The sequence below is a fragment of the Rhinolophus sinicus genome, linkage group LG10 (genome assembly GCF_036562045.2).
Source record: "Rhinolophus sinicus isolate RSC01 linkage group LG10, ASM3656204v1, whole genome shotgun sequence".
Classification (NCBI taxonomy): Eukaryota; Metazoa; Chordata; class Mammalia; order Chiroptera; family Rhinolophidae; genus Rhinolophus; species Rhinolophus sinicus.
In genome coordinates, this window is record NC_133759.1 from 9,011,358 (window position 1) to 9,030,187 (window position 18,830).

An 18,830-nucleotide genomic window follows, 5' to 3' on the forward strand; every position below is an offset into this window, starting at 1 on the left:
GGATCGGAAAGTGCTCACTGAGCAGACGCACAGCGTCATACCCAGTACCAGAGGCTGTGCTGGTCTGTTCTGGGAGAGGAACCACATCCAGCACAGCAGCTGCTGTGGAGTCACTTCTTGCTTTATGCTATTCCTCTGCTGTCTCCCGTAATCCATTTGCTTTTATTTTTTATGTTTTATTTTTTAAAAGATTTTATTGGGGAAGGGGAACAGGACTTTATTGGGGAACAGTGTGTACTTCCGGGACTTTTCCAAGTCAAGTTGTTGTCCTTTCAAGTTTAGTTGTGGAGGGCGCAGCTCAGCTCCAGGTCCAGTTGCCGTTGTTAGTTGCCGTTGTTAGTTGCAGGGGGCGCAGCCCACCATCCCTTGTGGGAGTCGAAGCAGCAACCTTGTGGTTGAGAGGACGTGCTCCCACCAACTGAGCCATCTGGCCACCCAGGAGCTGAGTGGCAGCTCATTGTCTTCATTCTAGTTGCGGAGGGCGCATCTCGCTGGTCCGTGTGGGAATCGAACCAACAGCCCCATTGCCCAGAGCTCGCGTTCTAACCAACTGAGCCACCTGTCTGCCCCAATTAGCTTTTTAATTTTGTTTTGGTGGGTTTTGTTCTTTTCGTTTTGTTTGCAGGAGTTAGTTCATGGCTATCATGGGAATCTCTGCCATTACATTTGGACATGGTGTTGCCTTTGTTTTGGGCCAGGTGGGATGGTAGGGCAGGAAAGGCATTTTGAGCCTAAAATAAGCCTTTTCTGCCATTATGGCTCTAACTCCTCAGATCAAGCAACCAGTGGAAGGGTCTGTCAGTTAAGTACCCTCATCCAATATCTACTCTGGAGCTGGGGAAATAACCACAGGATGGATCCACAGACTCACTGGCTCCATTATAAGATGGATTTGGGCCAGAACTTTATTGACTGCTTGGCTCCTCTATGGCTCCACTCTAACAAGGGGGCTATGATGGTGTTTTGTATCCCCTGGGTGTGTCCAGCTGCTCTTGAAAGGTGTCTTTTCCACTTTCTCCATGTACAGCTACTCTAATAAGTAGCCACAGAGCTCTTTGAGAAAGATTGGGGAAGTATTTATTGATGTGATTGCTATAGTGCTGTGGGGTCCTTCTCAGAGGACCCAGCCTGCCTTTCAATCGATGGCTCTGGAACTGAGAACTGACCCAGGTCTGGGAACTGTATGAGAGATCATGGTTTCCCACTGTGGTGGCTGATATCAGTGAGTCACTCAGCAGCTGCTTGTTTGGTTTAGTTCCATAACTCAGACAATAGCGTAATCGGTGGCCCCTTCAGCTCCTCTCTGGAAACACCAGAATCTCTTAGCCACTGAGCCTCGGCCCCCCGGTTGCTCTCTGGCCTTGCAGCCCATTAGGTTATTGCATTCATTTTTCTCTCTAATGGCTACATGCTGCCATTAGACTCTTGTTCTGGAATCCCATCCCCTGACCCTTGGGAGCCCAGCGATGTACCAGCATCTCCTCTTGTCAACTTTGGCCAACAGACAGCCACCACTGACTGTGCAGTGCTAATGTACGCTGCATTCCTTATTGTTCCCGTGAAGGAGTGGCCTCTGCCCATGGTGGGCTCTCTGGCGTGCCATCCCTCCCCAGTACTCTGCCAGGCGGTTATGGAATCTCCAGCTCATTTCGAGTCCACCATCCTCCTTGATCTCCAAGGAGCCATTGCAGCAGTGTGTTAGGACTGGCTTCACATGTCTTTGTCAACCAAATCCTAAGTCACAGAAGAGAACCCCGTATCCATAAACTCTTCCTTATCGCTTCTGTCCCACTCCCACTGAACCAACATTGTCAGGGTCTGGGTCCACACGTGCCCTCCCCATTCCTGCCAGTCCTCTTAGCCAGGTTCTTCAGCTCTCTGAGGGAAGAACTCATTTCCTCTCCAAGCAGGACAGTATTTCTCTACACAGGCCATACTGGGAGTTGCTCTTATTTATTGGTTTAGGAATAATGAGTGGAAGTGGGGCCAGATCTTCGGAAGGACAAAGGTTACCTTCCCAGGCTTCTCTCTCAAGAGAAGCCTTTGAGTGATTTCTAGGTGAGGGGAGGCTGCTCTTCTCTAGCACGGGGGAGCGAGCCACTTGCTGGACCCAAGGGTTCAGGGGAGTCTGGGGCGTCAAGGTTCTTGAGGGCGTCTGCCCAGATGGGCCCATCTCATGTCTCAGAGTCCCCTTCCTTCCTAATCAGAGCGCTGATCTAAGCAAAGGACACTTCCTAGGGGTGAATTTTGTCCCCTTTGTAACTGCACCACCTTGTGACCCAATCTTGCCTAATTCTCCGCACATTCTGTCCTCCGCATGGAGGAGACGTGGGGCCCTTTAACTGCTACCATGCGGCATTCTAGTTGTCACGGCCTCTCCTGATGTGATGGTTGGCTAATCAGAGGCTGCCAATCTCTTCCTCCACCCCAGTCCATCCCCGGTGAGCGTTTGTCACCACCACACTTACCATCAGCAACAGGATCTTGTCACCTGGCTGGCATCCAGTGTTTCATCTTGAGGGACTACTTTTAGGGCCACTTCAGGCATTAACTGTTTTAGCTGGGCTCCCCTAAAAGCGGGCCCTGTGACAAGGATTTTGGTTTTAGAGGTTTACTTGGGAGGTGATTCCAGGAAGCATGGTGAGGGCGTGGGAGCATGAGGCAGGAAAGGGGAAAAAGCTGAAAAAGGGTGTGTTAAAGAGCAGGTCGTCACTGTGGACCACCACGCTCAGTCCCACTCAGGAGTGAGGAGGCAAGGGCATCATCCAACGCCCCGTTTATCGGGTTGAATGTTGCTCCTGGGCTGTTAACTCTCAGAGAGGTCCCCAAGAGCAGAGATACAGAGGACCTTCTGCTGACCACCTCCAGGGTAGGGTCAGTGGATATGGCTGGGCCACCAATAGCATGTGGTCCCACGATGAACTGAGAAGACAAAAGAGTAAATGCAATGGGCATTCCGTACATGCTGTCAGCACTTACTTATCAAAGGGTGAGCTTAACTTAGAAGAAATCACAAACCCCGCTCGGTCTTTACAGCCCAGTGTGCTCCCATGGCCTTTAAATAGTAACAGCTCTGGAAAGAAGAATACCCCTGGACTCAGTACAGGCCAGACCCCATCTTAGCGACTCAAGTATCAGGCCATTATAGGTGCTCCATCACAATGTTTGTGAAACCGAACTTCTGTCTCCTGCACAAGCACTGCTTCAGCCATGACACACCTTGAGTACGTTGTCAAAAATCAGGTCTTTCCTATAAATTAATTTTCTCCTACTAAAATTTCTCCATGTAAGTGACCGAAACGTCTTTAAAGTCATCTGTAAGACAAACCTTTAATACAGGACATAATTTCTTTCCTCATAAGCATGATTTCATCTTTTCCTAATGACCCAAAGTCACTCCCGTATTACACTATTGCAGGTGCCAATGATCGATGACAGCAATCGTTGATACTTTTAACGGTGGCCTAGACCACTGTAGTCTCAAGGGCTGCTGACTTGTGGAGAGCTGTTTGCCTTTGTAATAAAGAGGTTTGCAAGCACTGTTTTTTGAACTATTACGTCTGCTTTTTATGGTTTACACATGTCCACCCATGTCCTTTCCTATCAGGCTGGTAGTTGACCATGGTTTTGATCAGTGTGCCAATCTGTTGCCATTTCTGAAGTGACATGGGCTTATTAGAATTACACGCATCCTCAGAGTGAGGGCTGAAGGGACTCTTCCTCTGTGAGTGAAGTGCAGAGACTGGTGGCATCTTGGCAGTTCCGTATTAGATTATAAGAGAATATTAGGTGAGTGACTTTGTTTCAGGTAGTTGCAGGTTCAGGTAAATAATTTTGGATAAGTGAGATATTATGCCTTTGATTTACTTCTCTTGCCTTATTACACTGGCTGGGCCCTCTAGTCCAATGTTGAACAGAAGTAGTAAAGGAGGGCATCCTTGCCTCGATCCCAATCTCTGGGGAACACTAAATATGTTACCAATGAGGATAATGTTTGCAATATTCTGTATTAGATTAAGGAAGTTTTTTCTATTCCCACTTTGCTAAGAGCATTTATAAAAATTATAAATGGGTGTTGAATTGTGCCAAATATTTTTTCTGCATCTATTGAGATGATGTAGTTTTTCTCTATTGATGTTGTGGATTACAACACTTAATTTTCGAATGCTAAACTGTCCTTGGAGTCCTGACACATACTCCACGTGGTCACTGTGTTGGGTGCTGTAGTCACCCTGCACACAGGCCGTGCAGGCAAGGGTTGAACCACACCTATTCTGAGTCTTGACAGAACGCCTTGTGATTCTCCCAGACGGCGTGAGGAACAGCTCTAAGGCCGTCTCCCACGCACCTCCTTATCTCCCCAGGAGAGTTCTGATGATGTTTTGAAAAGCTCAGGATAGACCTGCAGAATATAAAACTGCTTAGTGCAGTCTAGGCTTGGCTTTTCAGCAACACAGTATCCCACAGCTTGCATTGCAGTCATCCTGCCCCTTTTGTTTCGGTGTCATCCTTCTTGGTACATGGGAGAAGGACCCAGAGAGCTGGCACCTTTAGCTTCCTCTCTTCCTTTGATTGCCTGAACTTAAAAGTGGCTCATTGTATTGTTACCATCTGACCCAGAGGCCTTGCCTCGCCTTGCCTGCTGCTGCGTGCTTGGTAACCCCCTGCAGGAGCAAAGGACAATGGCCCCCGCTAGGGAGGTATCGCTGGCCATCAGCCCTCAGCTGTTCTTTTGCAGACCGCCCAGCTAAAGAGAACAACCTTGCCCACATTTACACCCCACTTCAGGATGACTGCACCCAACGACTGTCAATGGAGAAGTATATAGGCCGGGCCCTCTCGCCCCAGGGTGGGACTGTGCTGAAGTAGATGTCATCTTCAGAAGTGCCCTCAAGGTCAAGAGCCATGCCACTGGTCCTGCCCAGTCCTGCCTGCTTCCCTTCCCAAGGGCACCCCTAATCGATACCCTGCACTCCACTCTCCGTCTCAGAGACCACCTCCCGAGGGGCCTGCCCCGCGAAAGTCACGATGGACTGTCCTTTTATACCTCGCTGCTTCCTATGAGCTGATATATTATTTAGCATTTTTGTATCAATATTCATGGGAGAAATTGGTCTGGAATTTGCCTCCTTTGTAAAGCAGCTGAAAGCCACTAAGAGTGGTTTTGAATCAATAACTGATTAATATTCAACTAACCCTTCAAATACTTTAACCAGCGTTCACTCCACTTCGCAAGTAAAATCAGTGATCTGTTATCAGAATTAAGCCCATCTTAAAGAAAAGAACAGCTAGCTAGTGGGCAGCATGGGTGAGGCGCATCAGCATAATGAATAACTACCAGTATCCCCAGGCAACTGCCAGGCTAACCCAGCCAAGCTTTCCTTGCATGACCGAGGTCGGACATTTGTGTTTCGGGGCTGGCGGCAGCCGGAGATCACAACGGAACCACACACACACACAAAGACAACCTTTGAACTTAAAAGAAAAAAAACAATCATAAGGGCTAAGAAATCGTTTTCATCAAAGTTAGGGTAGAGCTACTCTCCGGCTGGCGGTGGGGTTGAAGAAACGGGAATGGCTGGGATGGAGTGCACACCTGAGCGCTGGCAATCGTTTATTTCTTCCCTTAGGCCCTGGCTCCACGGGCAGTCGCCTGACAGTCGTGTGTTACACGTGCATGTATTTTTCTGTAATTGTGCTGTATGTCACAATTTATAAAGTACTGAATACATGAAAGCAAAACATGGCCAACCATGATAAAATGTGATTCAGGGTAGGTTGTATATTGGGAAATGGAAAGCAGAAAGTCAGCAGGGGAGTTTTGGAAGCATGGCATGCTGTGTGACACAGCCAGGCATCGATTTAGCCAAACCACTCCCCAGGAGCTCTGGAGCTCTTTCCAGGCAATGTGGCACCTTGGCAAGCAGGGAATAGACTTGGAGCTCCTCAAGTTCATGAGAAGAAATTTGTGTTGCATGTACAACAAAATTATCTTGAAGATTTTTTTTTTCTGTTAACTCTGAGTATATTTTAGGGAAGAGATTTAAAAGGTGGAAAGGCAGACAGAAGTGGACTATTCACAAGGGGCCTTGGGGACACTGGGACGTGGAGGGGAATTCTGCAGACGTTAATAAAATGAGTGCAGAGCTGGTGGTAGGGCTCTTCCTCTCCTGGGAAAACATAGCCTGTGCCAGCCACCAGGCACCTCCTGAAAGCAAACATTCAAGAGACTCAAGCAAGTACAGTGGTTCACTGGGACCTCTGCATTTGTTTCTAAAGCTCCAAATGTGATTGTGATGTGCATGCAGCCCGGTCGAGGAACCCAGTGTGCCCCTGAGACTTCAACGAGCCTACAAGTGCCCTGGGGGGTCTTGGTAAAATGAGGTTCTGACTCAACAGGCCTGAGGAGGGGGGTGCCAGTCTGCATTTCCCACCAGCTCCCCAGCGACGCCCAGGCTTATCCATACACCCCATTATGAGTATAGACAGGCAGGAGAAATCCAACATCATTCCAACTGTGGAGCTTGTGTAATGTAGCCTGTGTGTTTTCTGGCAGAGGGGGATTCACAGGGCTTCTCCTGTTGTGAAAGGAAAGAACAAGCACAAAACAGCACAGCGGGACACAGTGGAAGGCCTCAGGGGGCCACTAGTTGAGACAGCATGGCCGAAGTGCGCTGACCCTTGAAAATATTTTCACAGGGCTCCGTCTGTTTTTCTCCGCCAGATTACACCTTCCAGTTGGTCTTGATTGCTTGTTCCCAGCAAAAGTATTTGAGGTGAAGAAATAAATTCAGCCAACACCAACAAAAAGTACAGAAGAGTTCATCACTGCTCTCGGCCCCAGGGTTTTCATAGCGCGTGGCTGCGTCTCCCTGATGCGGGTGGTCAGCTGAGTGGTCGTGGGGAGAAGCCACAGTGTTTTCCAAATAAGCTCATTTCTGCATCTGTTCTCTCTGACCTGAAAAAAGCCTGTGTGTTCCATTTTATTTTTGGAGCTTTTTATTTTTTTTAAGTTTTATTAAATGTATTGGGGTGACATTAGTTAGTAAAGTTATAGAGGTTTCAAGTGTATAATTCTATAATACATCATCTATTTGCTGCATTGTGTGTTCACCACCCAGAGTCAGTTCTTCCATCACCATCTACTTAACCCCCTTTACCCTCTTCTGCCACCCCCCTCCCCCCTTACCCTCTGGTAACCACCATAGTGTTTCTGTGTCTATGAGATTTTGTTTGTTGCTTGGTCTTGTTCGTTTGTTGCTTTCAGTTTTATATCCCACATATGAGTGAAATCATATGGTTCTCAACTTTTTCTGTCTGACTCATTTCGCTTAGCCTATAATCTCAGGATCCGTCCATGGCCTTCTGAACAATGGCCTCTTGGTGTTGTTTACCCAAATTAGTTCCTTCAGGCAACATAAGCATCAGTATTCAGGTTGCTCTGTTGAAATAGTTGCCCTTTGGAAGTGCGCACATGGAGAAGAGGGCACAGTATATTAAATTTATGATTTTCTTTGACCTTCCTCCAAGTCTCATGAAGCCCTGAGTTTTCACCAGTACGTACTGGTAAAGTCCATAAATGTGTACGTTTGCACTTCCCTACATGATTTTTGGTTAAGCCTTCTTTGTCTTCAAGCCTTAGATTTATCATTTTCTTTTCTCTCATTCTTAAGGCTGCCATTAAAGTCATCTGTGTCCCATTAGTTTTCTCATATCTCACAGCAGAAGCAGAGCCAGAAACAGAGAAAGAGCCAGCAGCTGCCACCCTCGTCCCAGATCTGTGCAGCCACCCTGCCTTCAGGTATGCCCAGCAGTTAGTCACCATCCTGGGGACCTCTCTGCCTCTTGTTAGATTTACCAGACAGTCTACATTGCTTGAAGTGTTCAGTGGAGAAGGTTGATACTGTCTCTCATTTTTCAGATGTAAACTGAGAAGGATTACACACTCATTTTTCCCCAAAAGTTCATTAATACAAATACTGATAATTGCCTAAGTGCATATACAGTGCTCTAATATATAAACACACACCATATAAAGACTAAGTTAGACTAAGTTGAACATATTCTCTGCAAGTTACAGGGGGGAAAGGCAGTGTTAAATGAACTCCCCCAATGAAACAATTAGACAAATCCTGAATCTAGGATATTCTGCAATTTGTACAATTAGTCTGGTCTCTTCAGAAAGTTAATGTCATAAAAATAAAAAGTTGGGCAAACTGTCCTAATGCACCTCTCTTAATAACAACCAAATGCATTGTAGGAACCCTGGTTAGATTCTAGAGAGCTATAAAAAGCATTTGAGGAGGACAACTTGAAATTTTCACTTTGCGTATTTTCAAAGTCTAAAGTTACTCACCTCCTTGGAACGTTTTAACTCTTATCGCTCTTCTAAATTACTTGCTATTCTACTTATCTAAGTTCTAACTTATTTTCCCCAAACCCCACAAATTAAACACTCCTCTGCAGTGAGACCTTTGGCATGGATTAAGGGCTCACCATGATGTTCTGGATGCATCTTGATGTATGTCCCTTTTATTTTCTTTAATCCTACATAGGATTCATTGGGCTGCATGAATCTGGTGGAAAGTGTTGAGCTCTTGGTACTTTAAATATTGCTCTGTCCCAGTCTCTCTTTCTTCTCTTTCTAGAATTTTGGATAATCATATATTTGGTTTTATTGCCCTAGATATTTTATTTATGTATCTTAACACTTTCCATATTTTTGTCTCTTTATCTCTCTGTGCAATGTTCCAGAAAATGTCTTCTGACATATCGTTGAGTTCATTGATTCTCTCCTCATCCACTTTTAAACCCATTCATTGAGTTTAAAATTTCAATTATTGCATTTTGCATTTCTAGAAGTTTCATTTAGTTCTTATTATAATAATCTATATCATTTTTCATTCCCTGTTCTTTACTTTTTATTTCATGCTTCAATCAGTAGTGAATTGAGAAGTACAGAAATCTCCATCATGATGACAAATATGTCAGTTTCTTCTTGTAGTCCTATCAATTTTTTGCTTCCTGTCTTTTGAAGCTATTTTATTAGTTGAGAACTTTGAGAATATTCTATATTTCTAGTGATAGATGTCTTTCTTGTCACCAATAACACTTTCTGGTTTAAAACCTATTTTGTCTGGTATCATACAGCTCTCTTTGGCTTATTTTAGATAACATTTTCCTGGTATATTCTTTTCATCATCTTACTATAAATTTTTCTTTGATTTACTGTTTGGTATGTATCTATTAAATGGCGTGTAACTGAATTTTTTATTCCAGTCTTATAGTCTCTGTCTTTCACCCGGTCCATTTGATCCATTTATATTTACTGTAATTACTGATATATTGGACTTATTTCCCCTATCTTATTTTTCGTTTTTTTATTCTGAATTTTTAATAACGCTTTTCCCCCCTTTTTTGCTTTCATCAGACTATGCAAAATTAAGCAACTAGAACTCTCAGGCTGCTGGGGAGTACTGATACACATATGTGAATCGATGCAGCCTCTTCAGGGATTATCTAGCAAAGTTGAAAATACACACACACTGTTTCAGCAATCCCAACCATAGAAATGCTTGCACATGTTTACCAGGATATATGTTCCAGCATGTCCCGAGCAGCATTCTTCAAAACAGCCAGAACCCATAAATAATCCCAATGTCCATCATTAGTAAAATGGATAAATGATCTGTTGTTATAACCACACAGGGAATACAACAGAGTGAAAAAAAAAAAAAAAAAAAAAGTCTACAGCTACACACACCAACTTGGATGAAACTTAAAAAAAAACAATGTAAGGCAAAAAATGTCCGACCCCAAAGAATAGCCACTACATTTTCCCATAATATAAAGTTCAAGCACAGCTAAAACTAAACTAAAGGGTAGTGTTTAGGGATTCATGTTTTGGTGGTAAAACCATACAGAACAGCAAGGACAGGACTGTCAGCATGGAGGTTTCTTCTACACGGAGAAGGTTGGGTTCTGAAAGTCAGGGTAGGTTGAAGAGGATTTCTGGGCACTAGCAATCCCTTTCTTGGCCTGGGAGAGATGATAATTTTTGAGTTGTAGATTTTTGAGTGTTCAATTTTCTGTACGTGTATTATATTTCACTATGAAAAGTAAGAAAAGACTATAGTTCATATGTCTTTTTTTCTACTCATTAACATCATTTTTCAAATTTCCCCATAAACTAACAATATGGATATCCTCAGGTTAAGTCATCTAATCTTTACCTTGAGATGACTATACTTAGTGTCAGCCTGGGTATGTGAGGTCACAGAGGAAGCTGGAGGCACACACAGTCCTGTGGTTGGAGGGGGGCTTAGCAAGAAAGAGGGGCCCTCCATCATAACAGAAGGAAAAGAGAAAGGACGGCTCATGTTCACAAGTACACTGGACAGAGTGCATTCATTATCATTTAGGTCTGGGTGCCACATTCCTCCCTTATAAGAGGTAAAGGGGTGAATGGTGTGACGAAGCACGGAGGCAGAGAATGTGGCGTGCACACACGCACACACACACACACACACACACACAATCAGCAATGTCGGGAGAGCAGGGATGGCAGTGGGAGAGCTGCCAGAGCCCCAGGAGGGAGTGGGCCATGCCCAGGGAACCTGGCAGGGACAGTGAACTGCAGGGGTGCCCAGCCTGGAGGGGGTACCCTTTGGCTGTCTGGCTGTCCATAGGCTTCTCGGGACCTTTGTTAATCGATCAGTGGGGTGAGGGGGATGGAAAGGGAGGTCTGAGGCACATGGAGAAGGGCTGGAACCTGGCCCAGGGCCACAAGACCTCAAGCGGGGAGGGACCTGAAAGGCACAAGCAGCAGCAGCCCTGCTGAGGTCTCACGACCTGTGCTTGCAGCAGATCCAAGCACAGCTCTGTGAGATTTTTCCAGAAGCCCTAACAGCAGTCCAGGGAGCCCAGAGAGCCTCAAGTTTTGGTGGCACAAGGCTGAGAGACTGCGAAAGGACGGGGGACAAAGGTGGGTAGGAGAGAAATATGTGAAACTGGCCGACCGTGAGGTCCAGGCCAGAGGGAGGCACTGAGGAAACAGGGAGGGTCAAAGACAGGGCCCAGTGGGGCATTCGATTCCCACATGGGCCAGTGGGCTATCAACCACAAGGTTATCAGTTCAATTCCTTGACTCCCGCGAGGGATGGTGGGCTCCGCCCCCTGCAACTAAGATTGAACACGGCACCTTGAGCTGAGCTGCCGCTGAGCTCCCGGATGGCTCAGTTGGTTGGAGCGCGTCCTCTCAACCACAAGGTTGCTGGTTCGACTCCCTCAAGGGATGGTGGGCTGTGCCCCCTGCAACTAGCAACGGCAACTGGACCTGGAGCTGAGCTGCGCCGTCCACAACTAAGATTGAAAGGACAACAACTTGACTTGGAAAAAAGGCCTGGAAGTACACACTGTTCCCCAATAAAGTCCTGTTCCCCTTCCCCAATAAAATCTTTAAAAAAAAAAAAAAAGATTCCACACAAACACAATATATAAAGACATCGTGATGGGGCTACTCTGCTTGGGTCACCCTCAGCCTTGGGATTCTAGGGTTCTGTGGGCACAGTTTGTGGGTGAGGCCCGTGGTACCCAATATGGTACACGCACCACATGAGGTGGTTCAAGGGGGCGCTATAGACAGACACTTTAAACTTTAATATTTATCGACTTATTTTAACATGCATTAGAAAAACACTAGCTTTACACGTAGGTAGTGATTTAAAGTTTCAAGTTCAAACATATTTAAGTAGAAAAGGGGATTAATTTAAAAGAAAATAATAAATAAATAATAGTCCATGTGGTTTACACACACGGCAAAAATGGTGGTTCGAAAAAATGGCAGCCATGGCTGGAGTAATGGGACCCATTGAAGGGCTGGATTTGGGGCTGGGGTGCTAGGACCAGCAGCAATGGTATCCTCTGGCAGCTTGTGGGAATGCAGAATCACAAGCCCCATCCTGGACCTACTGAAGCAGATTCTGCATTTTCACAAGCCCCCAGGGGATCTGTGGGCACACTGACGCTTGAGGAGCAGCGCTTGAAGGGGCCCTGCAGCTCCGAGACTCCATGGCTTGGAGGCCAGACATTTCACTTGCAGCAAAGAGAATCCCAGGTGTCAGAGGAAAGTGATGGGACACTCCTGCCTCCTCAGTACCCCCCCACACACACACACACATGCACATACATAGACAGCATATACACATGTGCACATATGTAAACACTCAGCCCTGAGGCAGGGGCTCCCCCGGGGCTCTTGGAGGACTCTCCTCTTCACTGAGCTAGGCCAGTCCCCCCGGCAGCCCCAGCGTGTCCTCTGCAGAATCTCCTCCCTGTGGTTCCGCTCTGTTGGCACTGTGTGTCTCTGTGCTCCCAGAGGGAGAGTGAGCAGGCACCTTGGGCAGCAGGGAGGGAGGACAGTCTTGTCCAGAGGTTTGCCCGGAGTGCCAGCCCAGCAGGCTCCTGGCACACAGTAGGTGGGCAATAAAAACTTGAAAGCCCGAGGAAACATTCTGAAATACACAGTCGCAGGCTGTCCATGCTGTGGAAAATAAGGATAAATGTATCCCTAAGCGCTCAGATTCCGCAGCAGGCTTTTCATTTATCAACTACCTTTTATTGAGACTCAACCACGAGCCTGGCGCCCAGAAGAAAGGATGCATAGGACACGCTGCCAGCCACAGACCAGAGGGGGGACATATCTGCATTCTTTGTGAAAAGGCAACACTCAAAGCGTTATAAACCAGACATACACCCAAGGCGTGGGGGCAATAGACTCAGGCTGGAGATAGGGTGCTGGGGCTTCTTTAAAGGGGTGATATTTCATCTGGGTCAGGAAGAACGGATAGGCTTTTCCTGGGTCCAGAAGGGAGAAGGTGTTCCTGGCTGAGGGAACTGCCCAGAAGTATAAAAAGGCACAGCATTTCCCGGAAGATGAAAAGTCTAGATTCTCCTGGAACCTAGGTGAGCAAGGGTCAAATTCCTCAGGATCCAATTAAAAAAGAAAAAATTCCTTAGGGCCTTACCAACCGGGCTGAGGCGTTTGGACTTTATCTTGTGGGAACTGGGAGCCACGGATGGGGGTTGTGTCGGCGGGACCACTAGGGGGAGCACCGCATTGAAAGCTGCGTGGCCCTAATTGGTGGGGTAAGAACCTGGAATCCTGGCACCGGGCCATGAGCACACACATGCAACTTTCTCCACCCTCTCCGGGAAATCAGATAACTCCTGCCATCCTTTGGGGAGTTGTGTCTTGATTGACATGTGGCACAGTGAGATGGGACAGGCCGGTGCACAGGAAGATTTCTCCCGGGGAGAATGCAGGAGAGGCTCCGATAAGCTGACCACCCTGCCACCCCGTGGGCACCACACCTCTGAAACCTGAATTCGCTCCCCTCGGCCCTGCCACACAGAGGTTGCTTCCCAGCCCCAAGCACCTGTGGAGTGCTGGAGCCATTCCCTACTGGCTGGTGAGTGCCAGTTGGTACATTTTCAGGAATTTTGTGAACTGATTGTTAAACAGGGCCATTATTAAAAATTAAGTTATATAAACTAACAAATGATTCAAAACAGAGGTAATAAATACTCCGCACCCACCACTTCCTAATCTGTGTCCATTGCATAGCTAATGGTGGAAATTCAATATAATGACGTTCGGGCCCACCACCACTCATCTCCACTCCCTGCTTTGCCGGCTCCCTGTGGAAGTACACTCACCCTCCCCAGGCCTGTTCTTTCCACTTCTCGCAGCCACAGCAGCACAACTGGTCTGCTCAGATGAGAGCTATCAGGTGGGTTTCAGGAAGGCATGGAAAGCCCTGAGCATCTGCCCCTGAAGACTTAGTCCTGTTATGGGGCTACCAGGGGATGTCCCTCAGTGCTGCCCACGGCCTCCACTGAGGCCACACACCCTGGACAGGCTCCAGGGAACCTGGTCCTATGAGTGGAGGATGCCCGCTGGGGTAGGGAATTGAAGAGGGACCTTGCCTGTGGCACACCGACAAACTCCAGGCAGCCTCCTCTTCCAGGTGACAGACCACTGAGCGAGGCATCTCTCTGAGGTGCCCAATTCCTGAATGCCACCGCACAGCCAGGGGCCGGCTAGGAAATTCTCATTTGTGAGAATGAGAAGGTGCCAAGCAGAGAGCTGAAGGCAGCAATACACCTCCGTCTAAATTATCCAACACCGTTACAAAAGCAGCCTTAACTATGGATTGCTGAGACAGGCTCTGCCACACATTTAAATTCTCAGGAATATCTTCATGACCTTGGCGATGATAAGGGAGAAATTTCTGAAACAGGACATTTTAAAAAACTAAAGGAGAACACTGAAGGAAAACATTGGTAAATTGGACTTTGTTAAAATTAAGAACGTCTGTTCATCAGAAAACACCACTGACAGATTGAAAAGGCAACTCACAAACTGAGAGAAGAAACGTGTAATACATGAAACTGAATATAGAAAGAGGGCCAGCCAGGTGGTTGGAGCACCGTGCTCCTGATGCCGAGATCGCAGGTTCGATTCCCATATGGGCCAGTGAGCTGCGCCCTCTACAGCTAAGATTGTGAACAACGGCTATCCCTGGAGTTGGGCTGCCATGAGCAGCCAGAGGTCAGCGTGAGCCTGAGCCTGGGGAACCACAAGGCTCATAATACCAGCATGGGCCAGGGAGCTGTGTCCTATAGAAAGAACTACATAAGTCAGAAGAAAAAGACAGACAAGCCAATTAAAAACTGGCAAAAGGCTTGAAAGTCTTGAACAGATCTCTTCATGCAGGACAAGAGGACATCCAAATGACCCAGTTAGCCTAGGGAAAGGACCCAATTAGCCTAGGAAAAGGTATGCAGCTTTAGTAGTATTAGGAAAGTTAAAATTAAAAGCCACACAATGATGAACTATCACTATACACCCACAAGACTGGGTACAACTTTAAAAACAGAATGATAGGTGTCAATGACAATGCAGAGCAACCGAAACTCGTGGGAGTGTGAACTGGTACAACCTCTCTAGAAACAGTTGGGCAATTTGTGAGTGTATGAATCCACCCAAATACGTGTTTCATTCATAAGAGCCCCAAGAGAGCCCCAAACTGGATACGACACAAACCTCCATTGGTCACAGATGAGTGTATTCATACCATGGAATACTATGCAGATACTATGCAGCAGTGAAAAAGAACAACCTACAACTGCACCCCAGGGCATGAATGAACCCCACAAATGAAGCCAGGCATGAAAGAGCACATACTGTATAAGTCCATTTATGTAAAGCTCAAAGCAGCTGAAACTAACCTATGGCAAACCAGGATGGTGGGTTCCTTTAGGGAGAAGACAAGGGGTAGGGGGAAAAAATCTAGAATCCAAAGTTTAAAACTCAAAATAGTTTCTCCTGCTGGATTGTGGACTTTTTCTGCTTTGCTTTTTGAAAGTAAAAAGTTCAAGGACAGGTAGTATGTTTGAGGAGCTTCTACCTTCCTCACCAGACCTCCCTTTTTCCTCTGCCACCAGCCAGGCAGGAACTTCGGGGAAAGCCCAGTTAGGGACTGTCCCAGACTGGTGATTTCATTTTGGCTTCATGTAAGAGTTGAGGCAACACCACTAGCAACTCAGCTTTGTTTCTTTCAAATTTTATTTAATTACTTACCAAGCATTTTTTTAGCTCTTACTATGTACCAGGCACTGCTCAAAGTGTGTCATCATTATTAACTTACTTAGTGTGTTACCCATGCATTCATGCAATCTATTGGGGACTTATAATAATGGCGTCTTTACTGGGCACTTACTATGTGCCATGTAGTGAGCTATCAATTCTCACATGAGCCCTTGGGAAGGGGGAAATATTTGTTTCCATTACAGATGAGGAAACAGAAGCTCAGAGAGGTTAAGTGACTTGTCCAACATCACACAGCTAAGTCAGTGGAAGAGCTGAGATTCAAAGCCAGATCCTGCATTACTCCACAGCGCCTGTTTAGTCACCACCTGGAACCAAGTCACTTTGCAAGACTGGTAGAAATATGAGATTTCTTAGGCCCCAACCCGAGCCTAATGAATCAGAATATCTGGCCCTTATACTGGCCTGAGCAGAAAAGTCCCCCACAGCAATTGTTCAAAACCCGATTCCTGGCCTCATGGGGCATTACAGAGCCAGACTCCCTGCCCTGCACACAGTAGGCACACAGAGCCCATCTGCTGAGTCGATTGACTGAAACCGGGCTGCCTGAATCACTCTTCCTCTGCATGGGGAAGGGGGTCCCTCGGTTGCTTCCTGTCTCTGAGCAAATGTCATGTCTCCTCCTCTGGGACGCCCTCCCTGACCACCCAGGCCACCCCTGCAACTGCTAACCCCTTTGCTTTGCCTTACTTGACTTTCATGCATCTCACGGTCTTATATTTGGACTACGATGAACTGTATGAAATTGTCCATTCCGTGGGTCAAAAATAGCTGAAAATGGGACGTTTTATCTAGTCCAATTCTTTAGTGTGTCCCTCTACTGCAATGTCAGCGCCAGGAAGGTTGAGGGTGTTTGTGTTCTTCACAGCCCTGTCTCCAGACAAAGCCTGGCACACAGTAGGCTCTCAATAAATGATGGGTTGAGGGAGCCCGACCACTCCAAGGAACTCCACAGCTCACCAGCAGGCAGGCCCCGACGTGGCGCCGCCCTGTACCCCGCAATCTCGGGCGCCTTCCGGGCCGCGGCTGCCAGGCGGGGTGGGGCTCGCCGTCATCCATTTACCAGCCTCGCCCCTCCGACGGGCGCGCCGTTAATGAGATTAGCAATTAAAAAGCGGGCGAGCGGGCGCGGCGAAGGTGCGGGGCCACCCCCAGGCCGAGCCGGGGCGGGACGGCACGCCTGGCTGCCGGGCACCGAAACAGCGGAGCAGGCGCCCCAGCGGGAAGCGAGCGCGCGAGCTCCGGGGCCATGGAGAAAGCGCGGCCGCTGTGGGCCAACCCGCTGCAGTTCGTGTTCGCCTGCATCTCGTATGCCGTGGGCCTGGGCAATGTGTGGCGCTTCCCCTACCTGTGCCAGATGTACGGCGGAGGTGAGTGCGGGCGCCCGGGCGGCGCGGCGCGGCTCCGGCTCCCGCCCCGTGTCTGCGCCCATCGTCGGCGCTCTCCGTGCCGAATGCTATTCAGTCCTGACGTGCCTGGGGTGCGCGCTGGGATTGGTCCCATATTCTAGACCAGTAAACTGAGGCTCAGAGAGTTACAGAGCCGGGAATCGGACCCAGGGCATCACAGGCCACGGCCGGAGCTCTTATCCAAAGCCGCCCTCCAGAGCTCTCTGCAACCCCCAACCCCATTTCAGGGGGTCCAAGCCTCCCACCACACCCTTGTTGGCCAGGCGGCCTCTCTAAGAGGCACAGGGGACCCTATTTCCCTCCCTCGGGAGGAGGAGAGGTGGCAGTGGTCTGACTTCTAGCGAGTAATCCTTATGCTTGTGTCAACATTGAGCAGGAAATTGTCTTGTTCAACAGAAACTCGTTATGCTACTTTCCGATCAGAAACTTATATTCCTGGCTTCACGATTTGAAACTCAGGATAGAAAGATCTTGAGCTATTTCTTTAGATTTTTTTATAAAAAGATTGGTTTGGGTTTAAACCACAGAAGGCAGGAAGGCAAATCATTCTATTTCTGCTTTTTTATTTTTTTAACAAATTTTCCCTTTGAAGCATCACAGCATGCTCACTAGATAGACAGCAACACACACACTACATTCCCTTAACATTCAGAGCCCTGGGGACACCTGTGACATACCAAAGAGTCTCCCTGAAGGCCAAGTGCCTTTTTGGAAGACAATATGGCAATAGGGATTGAAGTCTCAGCATTAAAAGAAATAGTTTCCCAGTTGTTCCATTTCTAGAGTTCTACCTAAAGGAAATAATGAGAATTCTGACAGAAGGTGGACGATAGAAGGACCGTCTGTATGCCGTCCTTTTAATGAAAGCAAAACATTGGAAACGTCCTATGCCCTCAACTAAAGGGGATTGATTCAAAAATATGGAGCCTCCATACTCTGGTGCTCTGTGCAGCCATTAAGACGGTGTTTACAAAAATTTGTATGTATTTTCTCATTTTATACATTAAACGGAGGGAGGGGAAGTCAGTGTCAACTCACTGTATAAAATGGGAGATCTCAATTATGTTTTAAAATATACAGAGACAAGAGAATGAAAAAATATATACCAAAGCGTTAGCAATAGTTACCTCTGGGTGATTTTTGCTTACTTTGTAGTGTGTATGTGTGTGTGTGTGTGTGTGTGTGTGTGTGTGTGAGAGAGAGAGAAAGAGAGAGAGAGAGGTGTTCCATATATATGAGTGGTATGAATGGTGTTTTCACCGTAGAGGACAATGAAAGATGTTAGATAAAAGTACTTACAAAATTTAACCCATTTAAGAAGACTAAGACCTAAAACACTGTTCCCCCCTCCCTTTACCCCACTAGCTCAAAAAAAAAAAAAAAATTGACGAAAAAGTTAATCCACAGGTTTTTTTTTTAAGTAGTGAATTCCCAATTCTGAGTCTTTTTTTTTTTTAATGTTAAGGGCACAAATACATCATAATTACGTGAAGGGCATATGTTGCCATATGCTCTAACAGTTTCATAACTGCCTTTTGAAATAATTGTTTGTCAGGATGAGATTTCCTTGTCATTCTGTGTTCAGCACACCTACTGGTGATACATGTATTTATTCTTTCCCAAACATCAGGCCAGGTGAGCCTTGCTGTCATGTGACTATTTCAATCCTTGTTTTTAACAACACCGTCACCTGAATAGTCTGCAGGTGGACACTGGTAGGATGGAGTAGTTCTGAAGTAGACTAGATATAA

At 46.9% G+C, this 18,830-nt stretch overlaps 1 protein-coding gene across 2 annotated transcripts in view; it reads left to right on the top strand.

Moving 5' to 3' along the window:
• Positions 1 to 16,766: 16,766 nt before the first annotated feature.
• Positions 16,767 to 18,830, top strand: part of SLC6A20 (solute carrier family 6 member 20) — a 36,551-nt gene continuing 34,487 nt past the window's right edge. Inside the window, exon 1 of one of the 2 annotated variants that reach the window (XM_019724056.2) lies at positions 16,767 to 17,040. In XM_019724056.2, coding sequence (XP_019579615.2) covers positions 16,920 to 17,040 — 121 coding nt within the window. In that variant the 5' untranslated portion in view covers positions 16,767 to 16,919. The remainder of the gene's footprint in view (positions 17,041 to 18,830) is intronic. The other variant, XR_012489589.1, reaches the window with a different exon arrangement.